Genomic DNA, 21019 nt, shown 5'->3' with positions numbered 1-21019 from the left:
AGTATCGTTTTGGATCGATATAATTTGTTTTGAATCGTTTTTTGATATCGAATATCGTTTTGGAAATATCGTTTTGGATCGATATCATTTGTTTTTAACCGTTTTGAATCGTTTCTTGATATCGAATATCGTTTTGGAAGTATCGTTTTGGATCGATATCATTTGTTTTGAATTGTTTTGAACCGTTTTGAATCGGTTCTTGATATCGAATATCGTTTTGGAAGTATTGTTTTGGATCGATATCATTTGTTTTGAATTGTTTTGAACCGTTTTTTGATATCGAATATCGTTTTGGAAGTATCGTTTTGGATCGATATAATTTGTTTTGAATTGTTTGAACCGTTTTGAATCGCTTTTTGATATCGAATATCGTTTTGGAAGTATCGTTTTGGATCGATATAATTTGTTTTGAATTGTTTTGAACCGTTTTGAATCGTTTTTTGATATCAAATATCGTTTTGGAAGTATCGTTTTGGATCGATATAATTTGTTTTGAATTGTTTTGAATCATTTTTTGATATAGAATATCGTTTTGTAAGTATCGTTTTGGATCGACATCATTTGTTTTGAATTGTTTTGATTCGTTTTTTGATAATGAATATCGTTTTGGAAATATCGTTTTGGATCGGTATCATTTATTTTGAATTGTTTTGAACCATTTTGAATCGTTTCTTGATATCGAATATCATTTTGGAAGTATTGTTTTGGATCGATATCATTTGTTTTGAATTGTTTTGAACCGTTTTTTGATATTGAATATCGTTTTGGAAGTATCGTTTTGGATCGATATAATTTGTTTTTAATTGTTTTGAACCGTTTTGAATCGCTTTTTGATATCGAATATCGTTTTGGAAGTATCGTTTTGGATCGATATCATTTGTTTTTAACCGTTTTGAATCGTTTCTTGATATCGAATATCGTTTTGTAAGTATCGTTTTGGATCGATATAATTTGTTTTGAATCGTTTTTTGATATCGAATATCGTTTTGGAAATATCGTTTTGGATCGATATCATTTGTTTTTAACCGTTTTGAATCGTTTCTTGATATCGAATATCGTTTTGTAAGTATCGTTTTGGATCGATATAATTTGTTTTGAATTGTTTTGAACCGTTTTGAATCGTTTTTTGATATCAAATATCGTTTTGGAAGTATCGTTTTGGATCGATATAATTTGTTTTGAATTGTTTTGAATCATTTTTTGATATAGAATATCGTTTTGTAAGTATCGTTTTGGATCGATATCATTTGTTTTGAATTGTTTTGAACCGTTTTTTGATATCGAATATCGTTTTGGAAGTATCGTTTTGGATCGATATAATTTGTTTTGAATTGTTTGAACCGTTTTGAATCGCTTTTTGATATCGAATATCGTTTTGGAAGTATCGTTTTGGATCGATATAATTTGTTTTGAATTGTTTTGAACCGTTTTGAATCGTTTTTTGATATCAAATATCGTTTTGTAAGTATCGTTTTGGATCGACATCATTTGTTTTGAATTGTTTTGATTCGTTTTTTGATAATGAATATCGTTTTGGAAATATCGTTTTGGATCGGTATCATTTATTTTGAATTGTTTTGAACCATTTTGAATCGTTTCTTGATATCGAATATCATTTTGGAAGTATTGTTTTGGATCGATATCATTTGTTTTGAATTGTTTTGAACCGTTTTTTGATATTGAATATCGTTTTGGAAGTATCGTTTTGGATCGATATAATTTGTTTTTAATTGTTTTGAACCGTTTTGAATCGCTTTTTGATATCGAATATCGTTTTGGAAGTATCGTTTTGGATCGATATAATTTGTTTTGAATTGTTTTGAATCGTTTTTTGATATAGAATATCGTTTTGGAAGTATCGTTTTGGATCGATATTTGTTTTGAATTGTTTTGATTCGTTTTTTGATAATGAATATCGTTTTGGAAATATCGTTTTGGATCGGTATCATTTATTTTGAATTGTTTTGAATCGTGTTTTGATATTGAATAACGTTTTGGATCGATATCATTTATTTTGAACTGTTTTGAACCGTTTTGAGTTGCTTTTTGATGTCGAATATCGTTTTGGAAGTATCGTTTTGGATCGATATAATTTGTTTTGAATTGTTTTGAATCGTTTTTTGATATTGAATATCGTTTTGGATCGATATAATTTGTTTTGAATTGTTTTGAACCGTTTTGAATCGTTTGTTGATATCGAATATCGTTTTGGAAGTATCGTTTTGGATCGATATCATTTGTTTTGAACCATTTTGAATTGTTTCTTGATATCGAATATCGTTTTGAAAGTATCGTTTTGGATCGATATCATTTGTTTTGAACCATTTTGAATCGTTTCTTGATATCGAATATCGTTTTGGAAGTATTGTTTTGGATCCGACATCATTTGTTTTGAACCGTTTGGAATCGTTTCTTGATGTCGAATATCGTTTTGGAAGTATTGTTTTGGATCGATGTAATTTGTTTTGAATTGTTTTGAACCGTTTTGAATCGTTTCTTGATATCGAATATCGTTTTGGAAGTATCGTTTTGGATCGATATCATTTGTTTTGAACTGTTTTGAATCGTTTCTTGATATCGAATATCGTTTTGGAAGTATCGTTTTGGCCCTATCTCTGAATGGTAAAAAAACACTTAAATAATTATAGTATCCAGATCCGGATGTTCACCAAAACCAAATCAATTGTTCCGTGTCACACACCCAACCTGCCACCAAGTTTCATCCGAGTCCGTCCACAACTTTATGAGATATCGTGGTCACAACCAGACAGACAGACAAACAGACAGGGGTGAATACATGACCTCCGTCCACTTTCGGTTGCGGAGGTAACAAAGTACAACATTGTTTCAATTGGTGTGTCAATACAAGTGATGAAAGTACGCATCCACACATCAAACCAAAACACACACACACACACACACACACACACACACACACACACACACACACACACACACACACACACACAACTATCTAATTGTGTTGTGTACGTTGTCCATGTGTTCAATTTAAACAGAATGAGGAATGCAATGACACGAATGGGATAAAAGTGAGGAATGGGAAAGCACAGCAGCCCTATGGCTGGAAATTCAGGCAAGATAAACGCAGACATGTGCTTTCCTGACACCACATCCCAGTCACCACACCCTTCCTAGAAAAAGTGCCAAATTCCCACCCTCCGTGCCATGTCCATGTCTGCGCATTTGTTTGCTTTGGCCTTCATTCGGTTTGTCTTTCGGCACTTTGATCATCTAAAAGTGAGGCGTGTGTGAGACACATTGTCCCGTTCTAGCACAGGTAAACCCCACTAACTCCTAAGCTGCAGAACCCAAGGCCTCACCTGGTCCTGTCCACGACTCTCGGCCTAGTTTAGGCCTCTTGTTCACATCCAACTCCAGTTCTCCGTTCGTTTCACCTCCTGCCATTGCCGAACACAAAGAAGAACAAGATACATCACTCAGAGTACCAGTTGCAAATTCCACCGAATAATTTTTTCCGTTGTCTCAAGTCCTACATCTCTATTCCACATCCCATCGTGACATCAGTACTCGGCCCATAAATAGGACATTTGGGCTTTTTTAAGCACGGATGGCAGTAATAGGGTGGGCTAATACATTGATCAAATTAATTAAATCAAGTATTTAATTACAATCAATTAATTCAATCGTACGATTAACTAACTTATGAGGCATGGGAATAAAGTTTCGAGACCAGATATGTGAACTCTTCCTGACATTAGTGGTGCTTGACACCCGGCGTTACCCACGGTTGCCGCTCGAGTGGCAGTTACCCACTGCTGATAGGACACCTAATGGCCGTGGCCAATAAAAGCATTGGATGTCAGACACCATTGAAACCAGAAGAGCTTCACATATCGTTATTGGGCAATATCAGCCTCAGTTGGGAGGTGACGTAGGCCACGTGTTGACAAAACCTGATAAGGGCAGACTATATTGACCATGTGGTTTCTCCTTGGCCAGCTGAAGCTTGCTTTTATCATCATGACTGCAGCTTTTCTTCCTAATGAGAGGCAGAGTTTGAACAGGAGAGCAATAATGGTTTCTATAACATCAGTGTAGTATGGTAGTTGTGCTGTATATTCCATTTAATAGATTAACCTCCAGGTCTTTAAAACAGTTGTTCACCACCATCTCTTATCTTCCCCCATCCAAAACCTTGATCTTTTCTACCCCCGTTAATTCACCCCAGATCCACTTTTTTGAAATACCGACTTCTTTCCTGGAAGTCCTAGCAGTGTCCATGTGTTTTTTTTAACCTCCCCCCACCCCCCACCCTTCCCATGCCTCCTCTCCCCAAGCCCTCTCCCTCCCACAGATCTCCCGATGTCCCTGCTCTCCATATTTTTCTCCCGCTCGCTTTATCATATGTTTTATGTGTCAGTTTGTCTTTTTTGTGATCAATGTTAGCTCTTACACGAGCCTCGACCTTGTATACAAAAAAACCCCCACCCAATTGAAAGGAGATGTGTCAAAGGGCTTCAGCCGAAGTTAAGTCGAACCATGTGACACATCCTCAAGATGTTGGCTGGATATACATCTCCAGTGAATGTGAAACGGGTCTAGCGTCCCAACTTTAAATGTATTTCCGCCTGATATGGGTCAGCACTTCCTGACATGTCCACAGGTGGAATTCCTCACCAGCAGGTCTGCCGATCTTGCTCCAATGGTCCTCATCCTCTGAACAGCCTCCGTCTGAGCCACTGACTTCAGACAAGGCTACACCAGTGGCGTTGTCGCTCCCCGCGCTCTCGCTGGCTTCGGGTGTGCTCGTCGGAGCTCCCTTTGCTTCGAAACATCCAGGTACGACTGCGTCTGCAAATAAAAAAAGACATTCACCATGCAGGAAGTTGAAATTGTCGCGAGGCACAAGAATTAAACAAAAATGTCATTCATTGAAATTCCCATTGGCTTTCCTTCAAGGAAAGACAGATCCTGTCTCATTGGTCCTCAGCCCTGTGGAGATCACATCTTCTCTTCTAAAGTCACCTCCAGGACTATCCTGCTGCAAGGTGTTTGTGAAGATCATCTTCAGTTTTTATCAAAGCAAAGCCAAACACCTGAAGGAGTAGGCCACTGGCACGAATAAGGTAACCCAACGATTATGATTGTCAATAATCATAAAGGAACAGCAAGCCATGATCATATAGGACCTCATATCCACATAGAGACCTCAAGCAGAGCTAGTACCGAACACCCCATCTCCACAACCCGGTCTCTGCCCCTAGGAAAGTCATGATGACATCTACAGAAGATGCGTCCAGAACAAAGATCCTGTGACAGGTGATGACACCTACAAATGATGCGTGCTCCTGGTCATGCACCCTACAAGACATCGCGTAATGAATATCATGTGAGATTGTGAACCAATTTATTGTTAAAGCACTTGATCTATTTTGATCAAATATTGGATGATTATAATTGGAAAGTTAACCAATGTAAAGGCGCCTCTGGAGAAGTGTCTGTGGTTCATGACATCATCAGTGCCAAAACTTGAAACTAACCGGAAATGACGTCTGGAACAGCGTCTGTCTGTCCGTATGTACGTATGTCCCTTCTGCTGGCATTTTGCATGTTTACTTCCTTTAAAATTAGTTTTCTCTGCAACCGTTGGTCCGATTGGCACGTAATTCTCACTGTAGGAGCGCCTCCTGTATAATTTTTAAATGACAATTTGACGTCATAGGTCACGTGGTACTGGCGCCATCTTGGAAACCCCGAAAAACATTGCTCCTCCATATCTCTGAAACCACTCCATGGGGAAAAAAATTAAAAGTGGCACATTGTAAAGTACTGCCCATGAGGAATAACATATATAAATAATGATGTCATAGGTGCCTTCATTATGACGTCATAAATTGACAAGTAGTGTTTGATCCGATCAGTATGAAATTTCTTGAGCATAACCTAGGGATGAATTGGTAAAGAAAAAAAAAATCATGACGTCATCGGTTACATGGTTCGGCCGCCATATTTTTACAGCCTAGCCCAGTGTAGGTATGCCCCTCACAAACGTCTAACAATCAGAGCTGACGATCTGGTCACATGACAGGACAGTAGATCCTCCAATCAGCAGATCCAAGCCCGGCTACGTCGTTTTTAGACTGTTGATCGTGTTTTATTTCTATTTTATCTGGTAAAGGAAGGGAACCTAACCCTGATTTACTAACCCTAACCCTAACACTTGCCTTTGAGCTATGTAGTCTGAGTTTCATTCTCGAGCGGACTATAAATGGTCGGATTGGTGCTTCTCAAGCAGGACGTTGCTCTGCAAGGTGAGTGGTGAGCCATCCCTACCGGATGGACGTGAAGCCAGGTTTCACATCTGACAGCATTAGCTGTTGGATGTTAAAGACACCATGGTGTCTTTCCCAAAGGAAGAGTGAGGGGGTTACTACCAGAACCCTCAACAAATTACATATTCCTGCCCACATCACCTAGCCCAGTCGACCGTCAGGTCTTGCCAGCCGGTTTGTGAAAGACTTGACCAAACAATACATGTTCTCGGAGGCGCAGACCCCAACATACCGAAAATGGCGTGAGTAGAGAGAGCGACTACACGTACGAGTCATACATGTTCTCCTACGTCATTCCGTGGACACAACGGGATCATGCGAAGGGGCCGAGCAACGCTGCCAATATCAGAGTTGTTTTGTACAGTATCGTACCGAAAATGAGAACCGTTCGGGTGGAAACCTTAATTTACGATAACAAACATTAATTTAGCGAAAACCCACGAGAGGGCAAAGTTTTATTGCCATTGTGTCGAGCAAGAATGTCCCCCACGTGGCGGACCACGCGGTGCGGGGTCCATCTTTTTGGGGGGAAAAGCGCAATGTTCATGCATTATCATGACATCTGCCAACAAAGAAAGCACAAACGCAATTAAAATCCAGAAAAGCAAAATGATTCCGACTTGGCTGTTAGTCTGTCACCTCATCGCCCCGCTGCTTCCCCGCATGGCTGGCTGGAGGTTACCCAGAGCATACTGCGTCAAAATAATTAACTCGGTGCTGGATTAGAGCCACTGCTTGGCTCATTAGAAGAAACGACAGGAAATCGGCCCAAAGTGAAAGCGAACAACTGCGTTTCTATAACATACAACATTTGTCTCCAGCAAAGTGCTTTGGAAAAGCTAATTGCATGCTCAAAAGATTTTATTTCAAAACAATTTAGAAGTTTCTCTTGCAATGGACTTCATATTGAAGGATCGACATCTCTCAAGGGCTGACAGGATGGCCAAGACTCTAGAGGTACTCACACTCGCCTCTAACATGTCTATCCTGGGTTTCAATCACGACCCACCTGTAATCTGTCATGCGGTGACTCACCGGTCAGTGTGTGTGCCATCCCTCGGATGGATGTTAAACTGGAGTCTCGTCTGCTGGCATTCGCTGGTGTACGTTAAACACCCCACTGTCCTTCGCGAAGAGTAGGCGAGCCATCGCCAGCACACTCAACAAATTACAAATTCCTGCCATGACCAGTAGAGGGCATTACATAAGCGGCCAAGCCATGCCCTAGGCTATTGATGCCACCGTGCAACCTTGTGCTGCATACGAATGAAGAAGAAGACATCTCTTAGGCGTGCACGTATGATCCAGTATGTTTGCGTAAAAGTTCTGCCTTGCCTCTAAACGAGTAACATCAAAAGAAATTGATCACTTATTATTGCCATCACTTTTAATGGACACCATGTACAAAGTACTTTATTATACATTGGGGAATGAGATACCACTACCACTACAACAACAACAACATCGGCCCCAATTATTTCCTTCTTGTGGGGTCAGCTGGAGTATGTTTTGGCCCAAGTATTTCACGAACTGGCTGGCCAGGCCTGACATTCGACTGAAGGGACATGGACAATAATTTGTGATTTGTTCAGGATTCTGGAAATAACTCGCATACTCTTTACGAAGACACCATGTGATGTTTAACGTCCTCCAAAGACCAGTGCTGGTAGATGGGTCCTTTGGTTTAACATCCTTCTGATGGAATGCGCACACATTGATGAAACACCAAGATGACAGTTTATGGCTGGGTCGGGATTCAAACCCAGGTGAGACAACTCCAAGGTGAATGTGTATACCTTTTGGATATCCTGATAATAATAATAATAATAATAATAATAATAACAATAATTGTTATTAGGAATATTATTTATATTATTAATCAATAAAGATTACACCAAATAAGTCAAAAATAATTTAAACCAAGGTAAGGTTTTTCCATATTTTGCCTTTACCTGAGAAAATTGAACTCATCGAGTGCGAAAATAAAATAAAGCTTAACATTTTCAGACAAATTCTCAAACCTGTCTCCCTCTTCCAAATCCTGGTGGCGTCTGGTCAAATCTGTTTCTGGTGTTTGTTCCCCCTCCATCCCCTCCCTTACCTCAAACGGCTACACAGCTGACTCCGCTCGTGAGAAAGCTGAATGCCTCAACTCTGTGTTTGCCTCTAAATCTTGTGTCCCAAACCCATCCCTCTATGTACCACCGTACCCAGTCGTACCCAGCTGCTCCTGGACTCTGTGTCCTTTTCTCCTGACAAGGTGGAGAGGTTTCTGTCAACCCTCGACTCTGATTCTGCAACTGGACCTGACGGCATCAGCCCACGGGTCCTAAAATCCTGTTCTTCCGCTCTTTCACTCCCTCTCTCTGTTCTCTTCACCCTCTCTTTTGCTCAAGGTCATCTGCCATCAGCTTGAAAATCAGCCAACATCACCGCTTTGCACAAAAAGGTGCAAAAACAGATCCTTGCAACAACAGACCAATCAGCCTTCTCCCAATTATCAGCGAAGTCATGGAATCCATCATTGCTTCGGATATCAAATCTTTCCTCTTCTCTAATGGCTTGATCTCTGACCATCAATTTGGTTTCAGACCAGGTCACTCTACTCTGGACATGCTGCTTCTGCTGTCTCAACAATGGATGGAGGTCCTCAATGCCAAACAGGAAATTAGAGCTGTCTCCCTTGAGATATCACGTTCCTTCGATACGGTCTGGCACCCCGCTCTGCTCACCAAACTCTCCTCCTATGGTATCCATGGAAATCTCCACGCATGGCTTGCGGACTTCCTCTCTAGTCGTAATCTAGTCGTGTGGCGCTGAATGAGTTTCTCTCATCTCCCCTTCCTGTTCAGGCTGGAATTCCCCAAGGAATTGTTCTGGGCCCTGTGCTATTTCTGGTCTTCATCAATGATCTCTCCGACTCTCTGGAAAATCCTCTCTATGTCTTTGCTAATGATTCCACTCTCTGCTGCTCCATTCCTCATACCTCAGATCAGCAGTCTGCAGCCTCCTCACTCTCTGCAGACCTGGACAAAATCACAGACTGGTCAAACAAGTAAGAACATGTCTTTCAATCCTGACAAATCTCACACTCTTACTATGTCTCTCTGAAAAGACCGACTGGACAACCCTCCCATCCACTTTCTGAACAATCCTCTCCAAGAAGTTCTGTCACTCAAGCTTTTGGGTCTCACTATCTGCCATGATCTTTCCTGGGAAAACCACATTTCCAATCTGGTCTCCAAAGCCAGTCGCCGACTGGGCATTCTCCGTCGTGCGAAGTCCTTCCTTGGCACACCTGCGCTCCTCATCACCTACAAGGCTTTCATCCACAACTCAATGGAATACTGTTCTCCCCTCTGGACCAGTGCTCCTGCCTCACACCTAGCTCGGCTTCATGCTGTTGAAACCAAAGCTTTCAGAATCATTGGATTCTCCCACGATGAAGCTAACTCCAAGGGCCTTTCACTTACTCACCACAGGCAGGTTGGTGGTCTTTCTGTCTTCTACCAACTCTTCTCCGGCCTTGCTCCCCCAGCTCTCTCTGGGCTCTGTCCCCCAAATATTCCTACAGGTCGCACAAGATCTGCCTGCAATCCTCTTTTGGTTAAACAGCCAAAATCAAGACTCTCTGCTCACCTTCACTCCTTCATTCCTCTTTTCTCCCGCCTCTGGAACAAACTCCTTCACTCTCTTCAATCCCACTCCTCCCTCCAGGTCTTTAAAATAGCTGTTCACCACCATCTCTTATCTTCCCCCATCCAAAACCTTGATCTTTTCTACCCCCGCATAATTTCACCCCAGATCCACTTTTTTGAAATACCAACTTCTTTCCTGGAAGTCTTTGCAGTGTCCTTGTGTTTTATACTTCTCGCACCCCTCCCCCCCTTCCCACGCCTCCTCTCCCCAAGCCCTCTCCCCTCACAGATCTCCCGATGTCCCTGCTCTCAAATGTTGTGTTTGTGCTTCTCCTTCTCTCCCCATCTTGTCTACCGCTACCCTTATTATATATTTTGTGCGTCTGTTTGATTTTTTTTGTGTGATAAATGTTAGCTCTTTGACGAGCCTCGATCCTGTATACAAAAAAAAACAAAACCATTTACTCCCAAAAGAGTTATATCAGAGTGAGTATTTTGGTCTCAATTGAAGGATAAAATCGATTGCAATGAAGGAAGACACCATTCGGATTTGGGAAGAAGTACAGAAGAACATTTAGAAGACAAAGGAGAGGAAGTAAAGAAGAAGTTGGCTAACTTATCAACAAAGGAATAAGGAAGAGACACCATTAATTAAATAAAAATGTCCCCTGATTAAATATAAATGTCCCTTCATTAAATAAAAATGTCCCCTGATTAAATACAAATGTCGCTTCATTAAATAAAAACGTCCCCTGATTAAATAAAAATGTCGCTTCATTAAATGAAAATGTCCCTTAATTAAATTAAAATGTCGCTTCATTAAATAAAAATGTCCTTTAATAAAATTAAAACGTCCCTTCATTAAATATAAATGTCCCTTAATTAAATTAAAATGTCGCTTCATTAAATATAAATGTCCCTTAATTAAATAAAAATGTCGCTTCATTAAATAAAAATGTCCCTTAATTAAATAAAAATGTCGCTTCATTAAATAAAAATGTCCCTTAATTAAATTAAAATGTCCCTTCATTAAATATAAATGTCCCTTAATTAAATAAAAATGTCGCTTCATTAAATAAAAATGTCCCTTAATTAAATTAAAATGTCCCTCAATTAAATAAAAATGTCCCTTAATTAAATAAAAATGTCACTTCATTAAATAAAAATGTCCCTTAATTAAAATAAAATGTCCCTCAATTAAATTAAAATGTCCCTTAATTAAATAAAAATGTCCCTTAATTAAATAAAAATGTCCCTTCATTAAATATAAATGTCCCTTAATTAAATAAAAATGTCGCTTCATTAAATAAAAATGTCCCTTAATTAAATTAAAATGTCACTTCATTAAATAAAAATGTCCCTTAATTAAAATAAAATGTCCCTCAATTAAATAAAAATGTCCCTTAATTAAATAGAAATGTCCCTTAATTAAATAAAAATGTCGCTTCATTAAATTAAAATGTCCCTTAATTAAAATAAAATGTCCCTCAATTTAGCTCTTTCACGAGCCTCGATTCAGTATACGAAAATTTTTTTTTTTTTAAATAAAAATGTCCCTTAGTTCAATAGAAATGTCCCTTAATTAAATAAAAATGTACCTTGATTAAATAAAACGAGTTTCCAATGAGACGTCACACATGGGAATATATCGATGACCTGCCATTATATACCATGAGATAAATTTTACAAACGATCGATACTTCTCGTAAGTACTCACAGTGCATTCAAATGCGTGTATCATGAAGTGCTGCCTGATGGGCAACACGTCAGGTTCCACCCAATGGGCAACTCATTAGGTACCATAATGCTGAGATCTTCTAATCTTCTAAAAAAAAAAAAAATTCAAACACAGAAATCTATGCTCATGGAGGCTAAAATAACATAAGGCAGCAGGGTCACAGATCAACTGAGGGATAAAGGGGACCAGGAAGACCAACTGGAGTGTGAGGGGTCGAAGACAACAGAGACAGAGTCAGTTCCGTAGACGAAAGAATAGAGGGACGAAGGAATGAGACCGAGAAGTAGTAAAGATGGAGGTAGTAAAGATCATGGGTAGGGATGTGGGTGGTGCATTGCCGACCTGAAGCCCTGGAGGAAATGGAAGGCCTGAAGCCTCTCTGGAATGACGTTCCACAAAAGGTAGAAAACATGAACAAAAGGAGAACATGAATTGCTCGTGCCTCGGACACGAAGCAATTTTATTTTATATTTTTACTTTGTACAAGATCTTAAGAAGACTTCATGAAATTGCTATGACGTCTCATACAGGAACAGACAAATAGCATCGTGTCGGAGTCAGACAATCTATATCATGCACACCTTATGCATTGTGTTTTCACCCCCGTCCGTCTGTCTCTCTGTTCGGCTGTCTGTTTCTCTGCCTGTGAGCAGGATATCTCCAAAAGGTATGGACGGATTCGGACGAAACCTGGTGGACAGGTTGGGTGCGTGACAATAAGAACCACCTTTAGAGGCCATTTTGTCCCCGCAGAGCAGGGGATGCCCTTTTTCGGGCACCGTGGTCCCCTTTTTGAAGCAATGTTTTATGGCCGGATGCTCTTCCTGCCGCCAACCCTGTTAGTCGCTTCTTGCGACACACAGGGAATTAGCAGTGAACTGGTACTCAATTTGCCGACCTCAGAAGGATGACAGGCTGAGTCAACCCCCCTGGTGTGAATTCAGCGATCGACCGGGATTCGAACCCTAGATCCGAGGATCCCAAGCCGGCACCCTAACCGCTAAGCCAACACCAATAATGAATCGATTAGATTTCGGTGAAGATCCGGTTCCGGATACGAGAATTTTATATATTTTTTAAAGTGATTCTTTGAGATGTGGCCCTGTCGGAGGTATGGGCTCTCTGCCGAGTACTGTTCTAGATCTCTTATGTAATCATTCAGGAGGATCACATAATCCTCCTGTACATTCACTTTGCCCTCTCAAGGAGCTGCCACAATATTTCAAGGAATGTCATTTCGTCTCACGCGTGCCCCATGCAATTCCATCACGAGGACACGCAGTCCCCATGTGGCCTCAAAGGAACCCATCCCAACACAATTGTGGCATTTGATCATAAAATAAAGGGATACTTTCATAGGGGATACACGTTGAACATCAGCTCACGGCACTCGTGGTTCAAAAACGACAAAGTTACATAATGTCAGGTGACAAAGGAGGCAATTTCTGAGGTGACGTTATCTGTGAGAAAACCTTAATGATTTAAACAGGCCCTGCCATTACAACGTTTCAGCTGTAACACTTCTTCGTGTTCCTATCACTTAGTGGGGATCTTACACGTCGTTTTCCCGAGCATCCCCCAAGCCGCTGGCATGGCGCGCACGACGTGTTGCCATCTTGTCTGCATGCCCGGCCTGCGATGGCAGGTCACACGAGCTGGACATGTCAAGGCCCAAGGTCTCCAAACAAAAACTACTTTGTGTGTCCTTGTGGATTCTTATCTGCAGACAAAGAGGATTATTTAAGAGGGCGCAGATTTAAGCGTTTGTGAGGCAAAGTAAGGAGACCAAATGTGCAACTTATCACGTGAGGAAGAAGTGAACTTTGGTCAAAATGGCCCATCTGGCATGACAAGGCAAAGCCTAATCATGCTCAAAGTGTACACTTCCCTCAGCACACTTAGATTCAACTGAGTGCTGAGTTGCAATGGGGGAAATTGTACAGGATGGTGGGAGTGCTGTGGAATGCTCGGGTGCTGCGGGATGTTCGGAGTGCTGTGGAATGCCAGGGATGTTCGGAGTGCTGTGGAATGCTCGGGTGCTGCGGGATGCCAGGGATGCTCAGGGTGCTGCGGGATGCCATGGGTGCTGTGGGATGCCGCAGGATGTGCGGGCTGCCAGGGATGCTCTGGGTGCTGTGGAATGCTTGGGGTGCTGTGGGTTGCCATGGGTGCTGTGGGATGCGTTGAGTGCTGTGGAATGCTCGGGGTGCTGCGGGATGCCAGGGATGTTCGGGATGCTGTGGAATGCTCGGGTGCTGCGGGTTGTTGCAGGTTGTGAGGGATGCCAGGGATGCTCAGGATGCTGCGGGATGCTGCAGGATGTCATGGATACTCAGGAGGCTGCAGAATGCTCGGGGTGCTGTGGAATGCTTGGGTGCTGTAGAATGCTTGGGGTGCTGCGGGATGCCAGGGATGTTCGGGATGCTGTGGAATGCTCGGGTGCTGCGAGTTGTTGCAGGTTGTGAGGGATGCCAGGGATGCTCAGGATGCTGCGGGATGCTCGGGGTGCTGTAGAATGCTCGGGTGCTGCGGGATGCCAGGGATGTGCGGGATGCCAGGGATGCTCAGGGTGCTGCGGGATGCCATGGGTGCTGTGGGATGCCGCAGGATGTGCGGGCTGCCAGGGATGCTCTGGGTGCTGTGGAATGCTTGGGGTGCTGTGGGTTGCCATGGGTGCTGTGGGATGCGTTGAGTGCTGTGGAATGCTCGGGGTGCTGCGGGATGCCAGGGATGTTCGGGATGCTGTGGAATGCTCGGGTGCTGCGGGTTGTTGCAGGTTGTGAGGGATGCCAGGGATGCTCAGGATGCTGCGGGATGCTGCAGGATGTCATGGATACTCAGGAGGCTGCAGAATGCTCGGGGTGCCGTAGAATGCTTGGGTGCTGTGGAATGCTTAGGGTGCTGCAGGATGTGCAGGGTGCCAGGGATGCTCAGTGTGCTGCGAGCTACTCGGGGTGCTCTGATTGCTGTGAATAGTGCGAGGGATGTGTGCACCCATGGCCAATGGGGTGGGCTATGGCCAAAGGTGCATGTAATGGCCAAAGGGGGGACATCGTGGTCCTTAATGAAAGGAGTGCCCAAAATGAAGAGGTGTGCCATGGTGAAAGGGCCGTGCCATGGTGAAAGGGCCCTGCCATGGTGAAAGGGGCATGCCATGGTGAAAGGGCCGTGCCATGGTGAAAGGGCCGTGCCATGTTGAAAGGGCCGTGCCATGGTGAAAGGGCCGTGCCATGGTGAACGGGCCGTGCCATGGTGAAAGGGCCGTGCCATGGTGAAAGGGCCGTGCCATGGTGAAAGGGGCGTGCCATGGTGAAAGGGGCGTGCCATGATGAAAGGGGCGTGCCATGGTGAAAGGGGCGTGCCATGGTGAAAGGGGCGTGCCATGGTGAAAGGGGCGTGCCATGGTGAAAGGGCCGTGCCATGGTGAAAGGGCCGTGCCATGGTGAAAGGGGCGTGCCATGGTGAAAGGGGCATGCCATGGTGAAAGGGCCGTGCCATGTTGAAAGGGCCGTGCCATGGTGAAAGGGCCGTGCTTTGGTGAACGGGCCGTGCCATGGTGAAAGGGCCGTGCCATGGTGAAAGGGGCGTGCCATGGTGAAAGGGGCGTGCCATGGTGAAAGGGGCGTGCCATGGTGAAAGGGGCGTGCCATGGTGAAAGGGCCGTGCCATGGTGAAAGAGCCATGCCATGGTGAAAGGGGCATGCCATGGTGAAAGGGCCGTGCCATGGTGAAAGGGCCGTGCCATGTTGAAAGGGCCGTGCCATGGTGAAAGGGCCGTGCCATGGTGAACGGGCCGTGCCATGGTGAAAGGGCCGTGCCATGGTGAAAGGGCCGTGCCATGGTGAAAGGGGCGTGCCATGGTGAAAGGGGCGTGCCAAGGTGAAAGGGGCGTGCCACGGTGAAAGAGGCGTGCCACGGTGAAAGGGGCGTGCCACGGTGAAAGGGGCGTGCCATGGTGAAAGGGCCGTGCCATGGTGAAAGGGGCGTGCCATGGTGAAAGGGGCGTGCCATGGTGAAAGGGGCGTGCCATGGTGAAAGGGGCGTGCCATGGTGAAAGGGGCGTGCCATGGTGAAAGGGCCGTGCCACGGTGAAAGGGGCGTGCCACGGTGAAAGGGGCGTGCCATGGTGAAAGGGGCATGCCATGGTGAAAGGGGCGTACCATGGTGAAAGGGGCGTGCCATCGTGAAAGGGGCGTGCCATGGTGAAAGGGGCATGCCATGGTGAAAGGGGCGTGCCATGATGAAAGGGGCGTGCCATGATGAAAGGGGTGTGCCATAATGAGAGAGGCGTGCCATAGTAAAAAGGTTTTTGTGTGGAATGAGAGTGATGAAAACTTCAGTTATGCGTAAGTTTAGGGCATTCGGTGTTAAGTGGTGATAAATACGCCGAGGCTGCTATTCATCAATTTATTAACATATGGACACATTTATGAACGACCAAAAAAGGGAGATCATAAAACATCAGTTTGGTAATTACAAAACATTACTTGCACCACTACCTGATTTGGTATACTGTTTAAACCAGGGGGTTCTTAACCTTTTTCCCTGTCAAGACCCCCAACGGATTGCCCACGATGTCCCCATACCCCCTTTGCCAGACTGTTGACTGACCAAGGCGCACCAAAGCTCCGCATAGCTAGGGGGGACTGGGGCCATGTCCCCCTATATATTTTTTGATTTCTAGGTGCTCTGTGGTGCATTATGAGGGGTGTTTTTACTTTAATTGCCTATTTTTTTGGATGAAAATTGGTAACTTATTACCCAGAAAATGGGCCAAGTTCGGGGATCCGTGCATGATTACCAGTCCCATTAGATTCCAGTGTGACTTCAAAATATCTCAATAGCTTAGTTTTACATATGGATAATTAGGAACAGAACAGGAAAGAAAATCATTAGGATTTTATCCCTATTTATTTGTTTGCTTGTTAACAAAGAAACAAAACAAACTAAAAACAAACTTACGAGTCCCATACCCCCAGATTTTGGTCCCCATACCCCCAAGGGGTATGGATACCCCAGGTTAAGAACCCCAGGTTTAAACTATCTGTAGAGAGTCGTGACAGGTTCATGCAGAGGTATAGCGAACTTACCTTTGCGTTATCTTTGATTCCAGATTTGACTATAAACCGCCAGATTGATGTTTCCCAGGCATGATGTTGTATCACAAAGTGCGCTGTCCTCCTGCCAACTCTGGGTGTTTTTGAACCTTAAATATCACAAGGTGTCTTTATTTTAATACTGCAGTGGTATGCCTACACATTGTGTAAGCAATAACATACCGTATGAAGACACATAATAAATAGAAGCTTTTTGATTGTAGGCAAGCATCACCGACCAGCTGCGAGATACCAATTTAGGTTTATTTATTTCTTTATTTTACGGATGCATTTACTGTTTTTACACAGGTTTTCATTGAGACTTTTATTTCACAGTTTACAGTTATATAAATTACAATTTTCAAATGTTAGATATCGATTAAGGTTTTTTTTTTAATGGACGCGTCCATGGTATTTACGTAAATTTTCATTTACGGACATTATTGTCATTTCTATTTCACAGTTTAAAGTCATAGAAATTACAATTTTCAAATGCTGGATATTGATTGAGATTTTCTTATTTTACGTATGCATTTTGTAATGTAAATTTTCATTTACAGACGCTTTCTGATGGTTCTAGGATTTGCCCCAGTGCACCAGCTTCGTTATCCGTCGGCATACAAAAGTTCAGCTGTCTATGGCACCCGGAAGGTACCGAACATTAATATCAGTCAGTCAGTAGTTAGAAAGAGCTATTACATACACAACATAACCAAAAGTATGTGGACACCCCTTCTAATTAGTGGATTCAGCTGTTTCAGCCACATTCATTGCTGACAGGTATATATAATCAAGCACACAGCTATGCAATCTCCATTGACAAACATTGGCAGTAGAATGGGCCGTACTGAAGAGCTCAGTGACTTTCAACATGGCACCATCATAGGATGCCACCTTTCCAACAAGTCAGTTCGTCAAATTTCTGCCCTGCTAGAGCTGCCCTGGTCAACTGTAAGTGCTGTTATTGTGAAGTGAAAAAGTCTAGGAGCAACAACAGCAAAGCCGAGAAGTGCGAGGCCACACAAGCTCAAAGAACGGGACCGCCGAGTGCTGAAGTGCGTAGCACGTAAAAATCATCTGTCCTCGGTCCCAACACTCACGACCGAGTTCCAAACTGCCTCTGGAAACTACGTCAGCACAACAACTGTTCGTCGGGAGCTTCATTAAATGGGTTTCCATGGTCGAGCAGCCACACACAAGCCAAAGATCACCATGCGCAATGCCAAGCATTGGCTGAAGTGGTGTAAAGCTCGTCGCCTTTGGACTCTGGAGCAGTGGAAACACGTTCTCTGGAGTGATGAATCATGCTTCACCATCTGGCAGTCTGACGGAAGAATCTGGGTTTGGCGGATGCCAGGAGAACGCTACCTGCCCGAATGCAAAGTGCCAACTGTAAAGTTTGGTGGAGGAGGAATAATGGTCTGGGGCTGTTTTTCATGGTTCGGGCTAGGCCCCTTAGTTCCAGTGAAGGGAAATCTTAACGCTACAGCATACAATGACATTCTAGACAATTGAGTGCTTCCAACATTGTGGCAACAGTTTGGGGAAGGCCCTTTCCTGTTTCAGCATGACAATGCCCCCGTGCACAAAGCGAAGTCCATACAGAAATGGTTTGTCGAGATCGGTGTGGAAGAACTTGACTGGCCTGCACAGAGCCCTGACCTCAACCCCATCAAATACCTTTGGGAAGAATTGGAACGCCGACTGCGAGCCAGGCCTAATCACCCAACATCAGTGCCCACCCTCACTAATGCTCTTGTGGCTGAATGGAAGCAAATCTCCGCAGCAATGTTTCAACAGCTAGTGGAAAGCCTTCCCAGAAGAGTGGAGGCTATTATAGCAGAAAAGGGGAGACCAACTCCATATTAATGCACATGATTTTGGAATGAGATGTTCGATGTTCAGTTATCCATATACCTTTGGTCATGTTGTGTATGTATACAGTCGGACCCCGCTATTCGTGGAATCCGCATATTCGTGGTTGATAAAACGTGACATGTTTCTCTATTCGCGGAAAAATTTCCCAGCCAATTTGCGGGTTTTTTCCCCCTATTCGCGGTCATGTCCCGCGAATTTGCGGTTTTTCAGGGGCGCAAAAAAAAAAATTCATGAGCCGCTAGCTTGACACATTTATAAAACCCATCTTTCACCATCCATACATAAAGCAACTGGACATATGTACACAAAAAAACATCTTATACGAGCCGTGACCATGACCTGCTTATACAATACAGTACCGTACATTCACTGCTGTGTGCTTTGTGTTTTCATGGCCTTCATGGGCGAGAATTTTAGCTGCACTACAAGCAAGCTTCGCGGGATATCCCACCAGATGTGCAAACAAATCAACTCCGTGAATTATAGAATGCAAACGCTTCATTAAATCGATTACAGTTTGCAATTTACGATAAAGCGTCATCAGAGATCTTACACAATGAAAACACTTTGGGGGATGTTCCATCAGCGACGAAAACATGCCAACCCCGCAAATTATAGAATGCAAATGCTTCATCAAAACTATTATTGAAATTAGCAGATAGGCTCAATACGGCATCATCCAATAACATCCCCCACAAACAATGGCTAGGGTTCTGTACGTATTCACCCCTCCCGCAGCTACCCACAATGCCTGCAATCCTTCATATACAGACTGTGTCCTCGATCTCGATCATTGTTCTTGTCCCGTTGCTTTGACCTGTGTTTTTGACTCGTTCTGCACATCGTTCAATAATGGCTCCCAAATACAAGACCAGTGCCATAGATGCATCGATTACAAACAGGCAGAAGAAAGCGATGAGCCTCAGCAACAAATTGAAGCTGCTCGACCGGCTTTCGAGAGGGAGAGTGCGGCCTCTGTGAGCAGGCATTATGGCGTCAACAAATCCACAGTTCGCTACATATGGAATATCGAGAAGGCGATTCGTGGCAGTATTTCAGCGAGCGCTGTATCGAGTACGAAGGTGGTCACCCATGTCCGGGATGTCCACATAGAAAGGATGGAGAAAGCTTTCAACATATGGATAGAGGACAATGTGCAGAAAAGTATGCCTTTGAGTGGACCTCTCATTCGCACAAAGGCCAAACGAAATTGCGATCATCTGTCTGGCGCGGGTGGTGCCAGCATGAGTGATGCGCCGATTGATGATGGTACAAGTAGTGCGACATCATTCACTGCAAGCAGGGGACGGTTCCATCGTTTCAAGGAGCGGTACCGTCTCAAAAATGTGAAGCTCACAGGGGAGTGTGCCTCCGTGGACCACGAGGCGGCAAATGCATTCCCTGCTCAACTCGCAAGGCTGATCAAAAAGAAGGGCTACCTCCCAGAGCAGGTGTTCAACGCTGACGAGACTGGCCTCTTCTGGAAAAAGATGCCCAAGAGAACTTTCATCTCGAAGCGCGAGGAGACAGCATCGGGATTCAAGGCTGCCAAGGACCGGGTATCTCTTCTCCTCGATGCAAACGCAAAAGGGGACTTCATGGTGAAACACATGATGTTGTACCGTTCCCTGAACATGCGTGCTCTCAAGGGCAGGAACAAGCAAACTCTGCCCGTGTTTTGGAGGGCCAACAGGAAAGCCTGGGTGTTGGCAGCAATCTTCCTGGACTGGTTCCATAATTGTTTCATTCCTCAGGTGGAGAGGTACATGGTGGGAAAAAAAACCTTGCGTTCAAGGTTCTCTTGGTCTTGGAAAACGCTCCTGGCCACCCCGTGAACCTGGACGTGGCTCACCCCAACATCCAGGTGATCTTCCTGCCAACCAACATCACCTTCCTCATCCAACCACTCAACCAAGGTGTCGTTTCAACATTTAAACCGTATTACACCCGTCGCACCTTTCGTCGCATTGTGGATGCAATGGAGCCCGACCCAGGGCTCACCGTCGGGCAGTGTAGGAAGGATTTCAACATTGCCGACTGCATCGGTGCCATCAAGGAGTCGCTGGATGAGGTAAGAGCCTCCACCATCAATGCGTGCTGGCACAACCTGTTGCCACATGCAGTCAGAGCTTTACTGGCTTTCCCGGTAACATGGAGGAGAGGCATGTGATTGTCAGGTTGGCACAGCAGTTGGGAGGGGAAGGATTTGATGACATACAGCCTGAGGAATTGGAGGATCTCATTGCCTCACATGGCGACAACCTCACCGAGGAGGAGCTCAAGGCCATTATAACGGTGTCCGAGGAGGAGGAGGCGGGCAGTGATGAGGAACTGCTCCCTCTCCTGCCTCTCCCT

The 21019-nt window shown here is 44.1% G+C and overlaps 1 protein-coding gene across 1 annotated transcript in view; it reads right to left on the bottom strand.

Annotated features, from left to right (window-relative positions):
- The window catches only part of LOC137435685 (zinc finger protein ZFPM1-like), a 170473-nt gene that overhangs the window by 58759 nt on the left and 90695 nt on the right, over nt 1-21019 (bottom strand). Inside the window, exons 2-3 of the mRNA XM_078785136.1 lie at nt 4660-4833; nt 3342-3419 (exon numbers count right to left, since the gene is read on the bottom strand). Coding sequence (XP_078641262.1) covers nt 3342-3419; nt 4660-4833 — 252 coding nt within the window. The remainder of the gene's footprint in view (nt 1-3341; nt 3420-4659; nt 4834-21019) is intronic.

The sequence above is a fragment of the Myxine glutinosa genome, chromosome 9 (genome assembly GCF_964187855.1).
Source record: "Myxine glutinosa chromosome 9, kmMyxGlut1.1, whole genome shotgun sequence".
Taxonomy (NCBI): domain Eukaryota; kingdom Metazoa; phylum Chordata; class Myxini; order Myxiniformes; family Myxinidae; genus Myxine; species Myxine glutinosa.
Note: the sequence above shows the minus strand (reverse complement) of the source record. Positions and strands in the feature narration are given on the sequence as shown.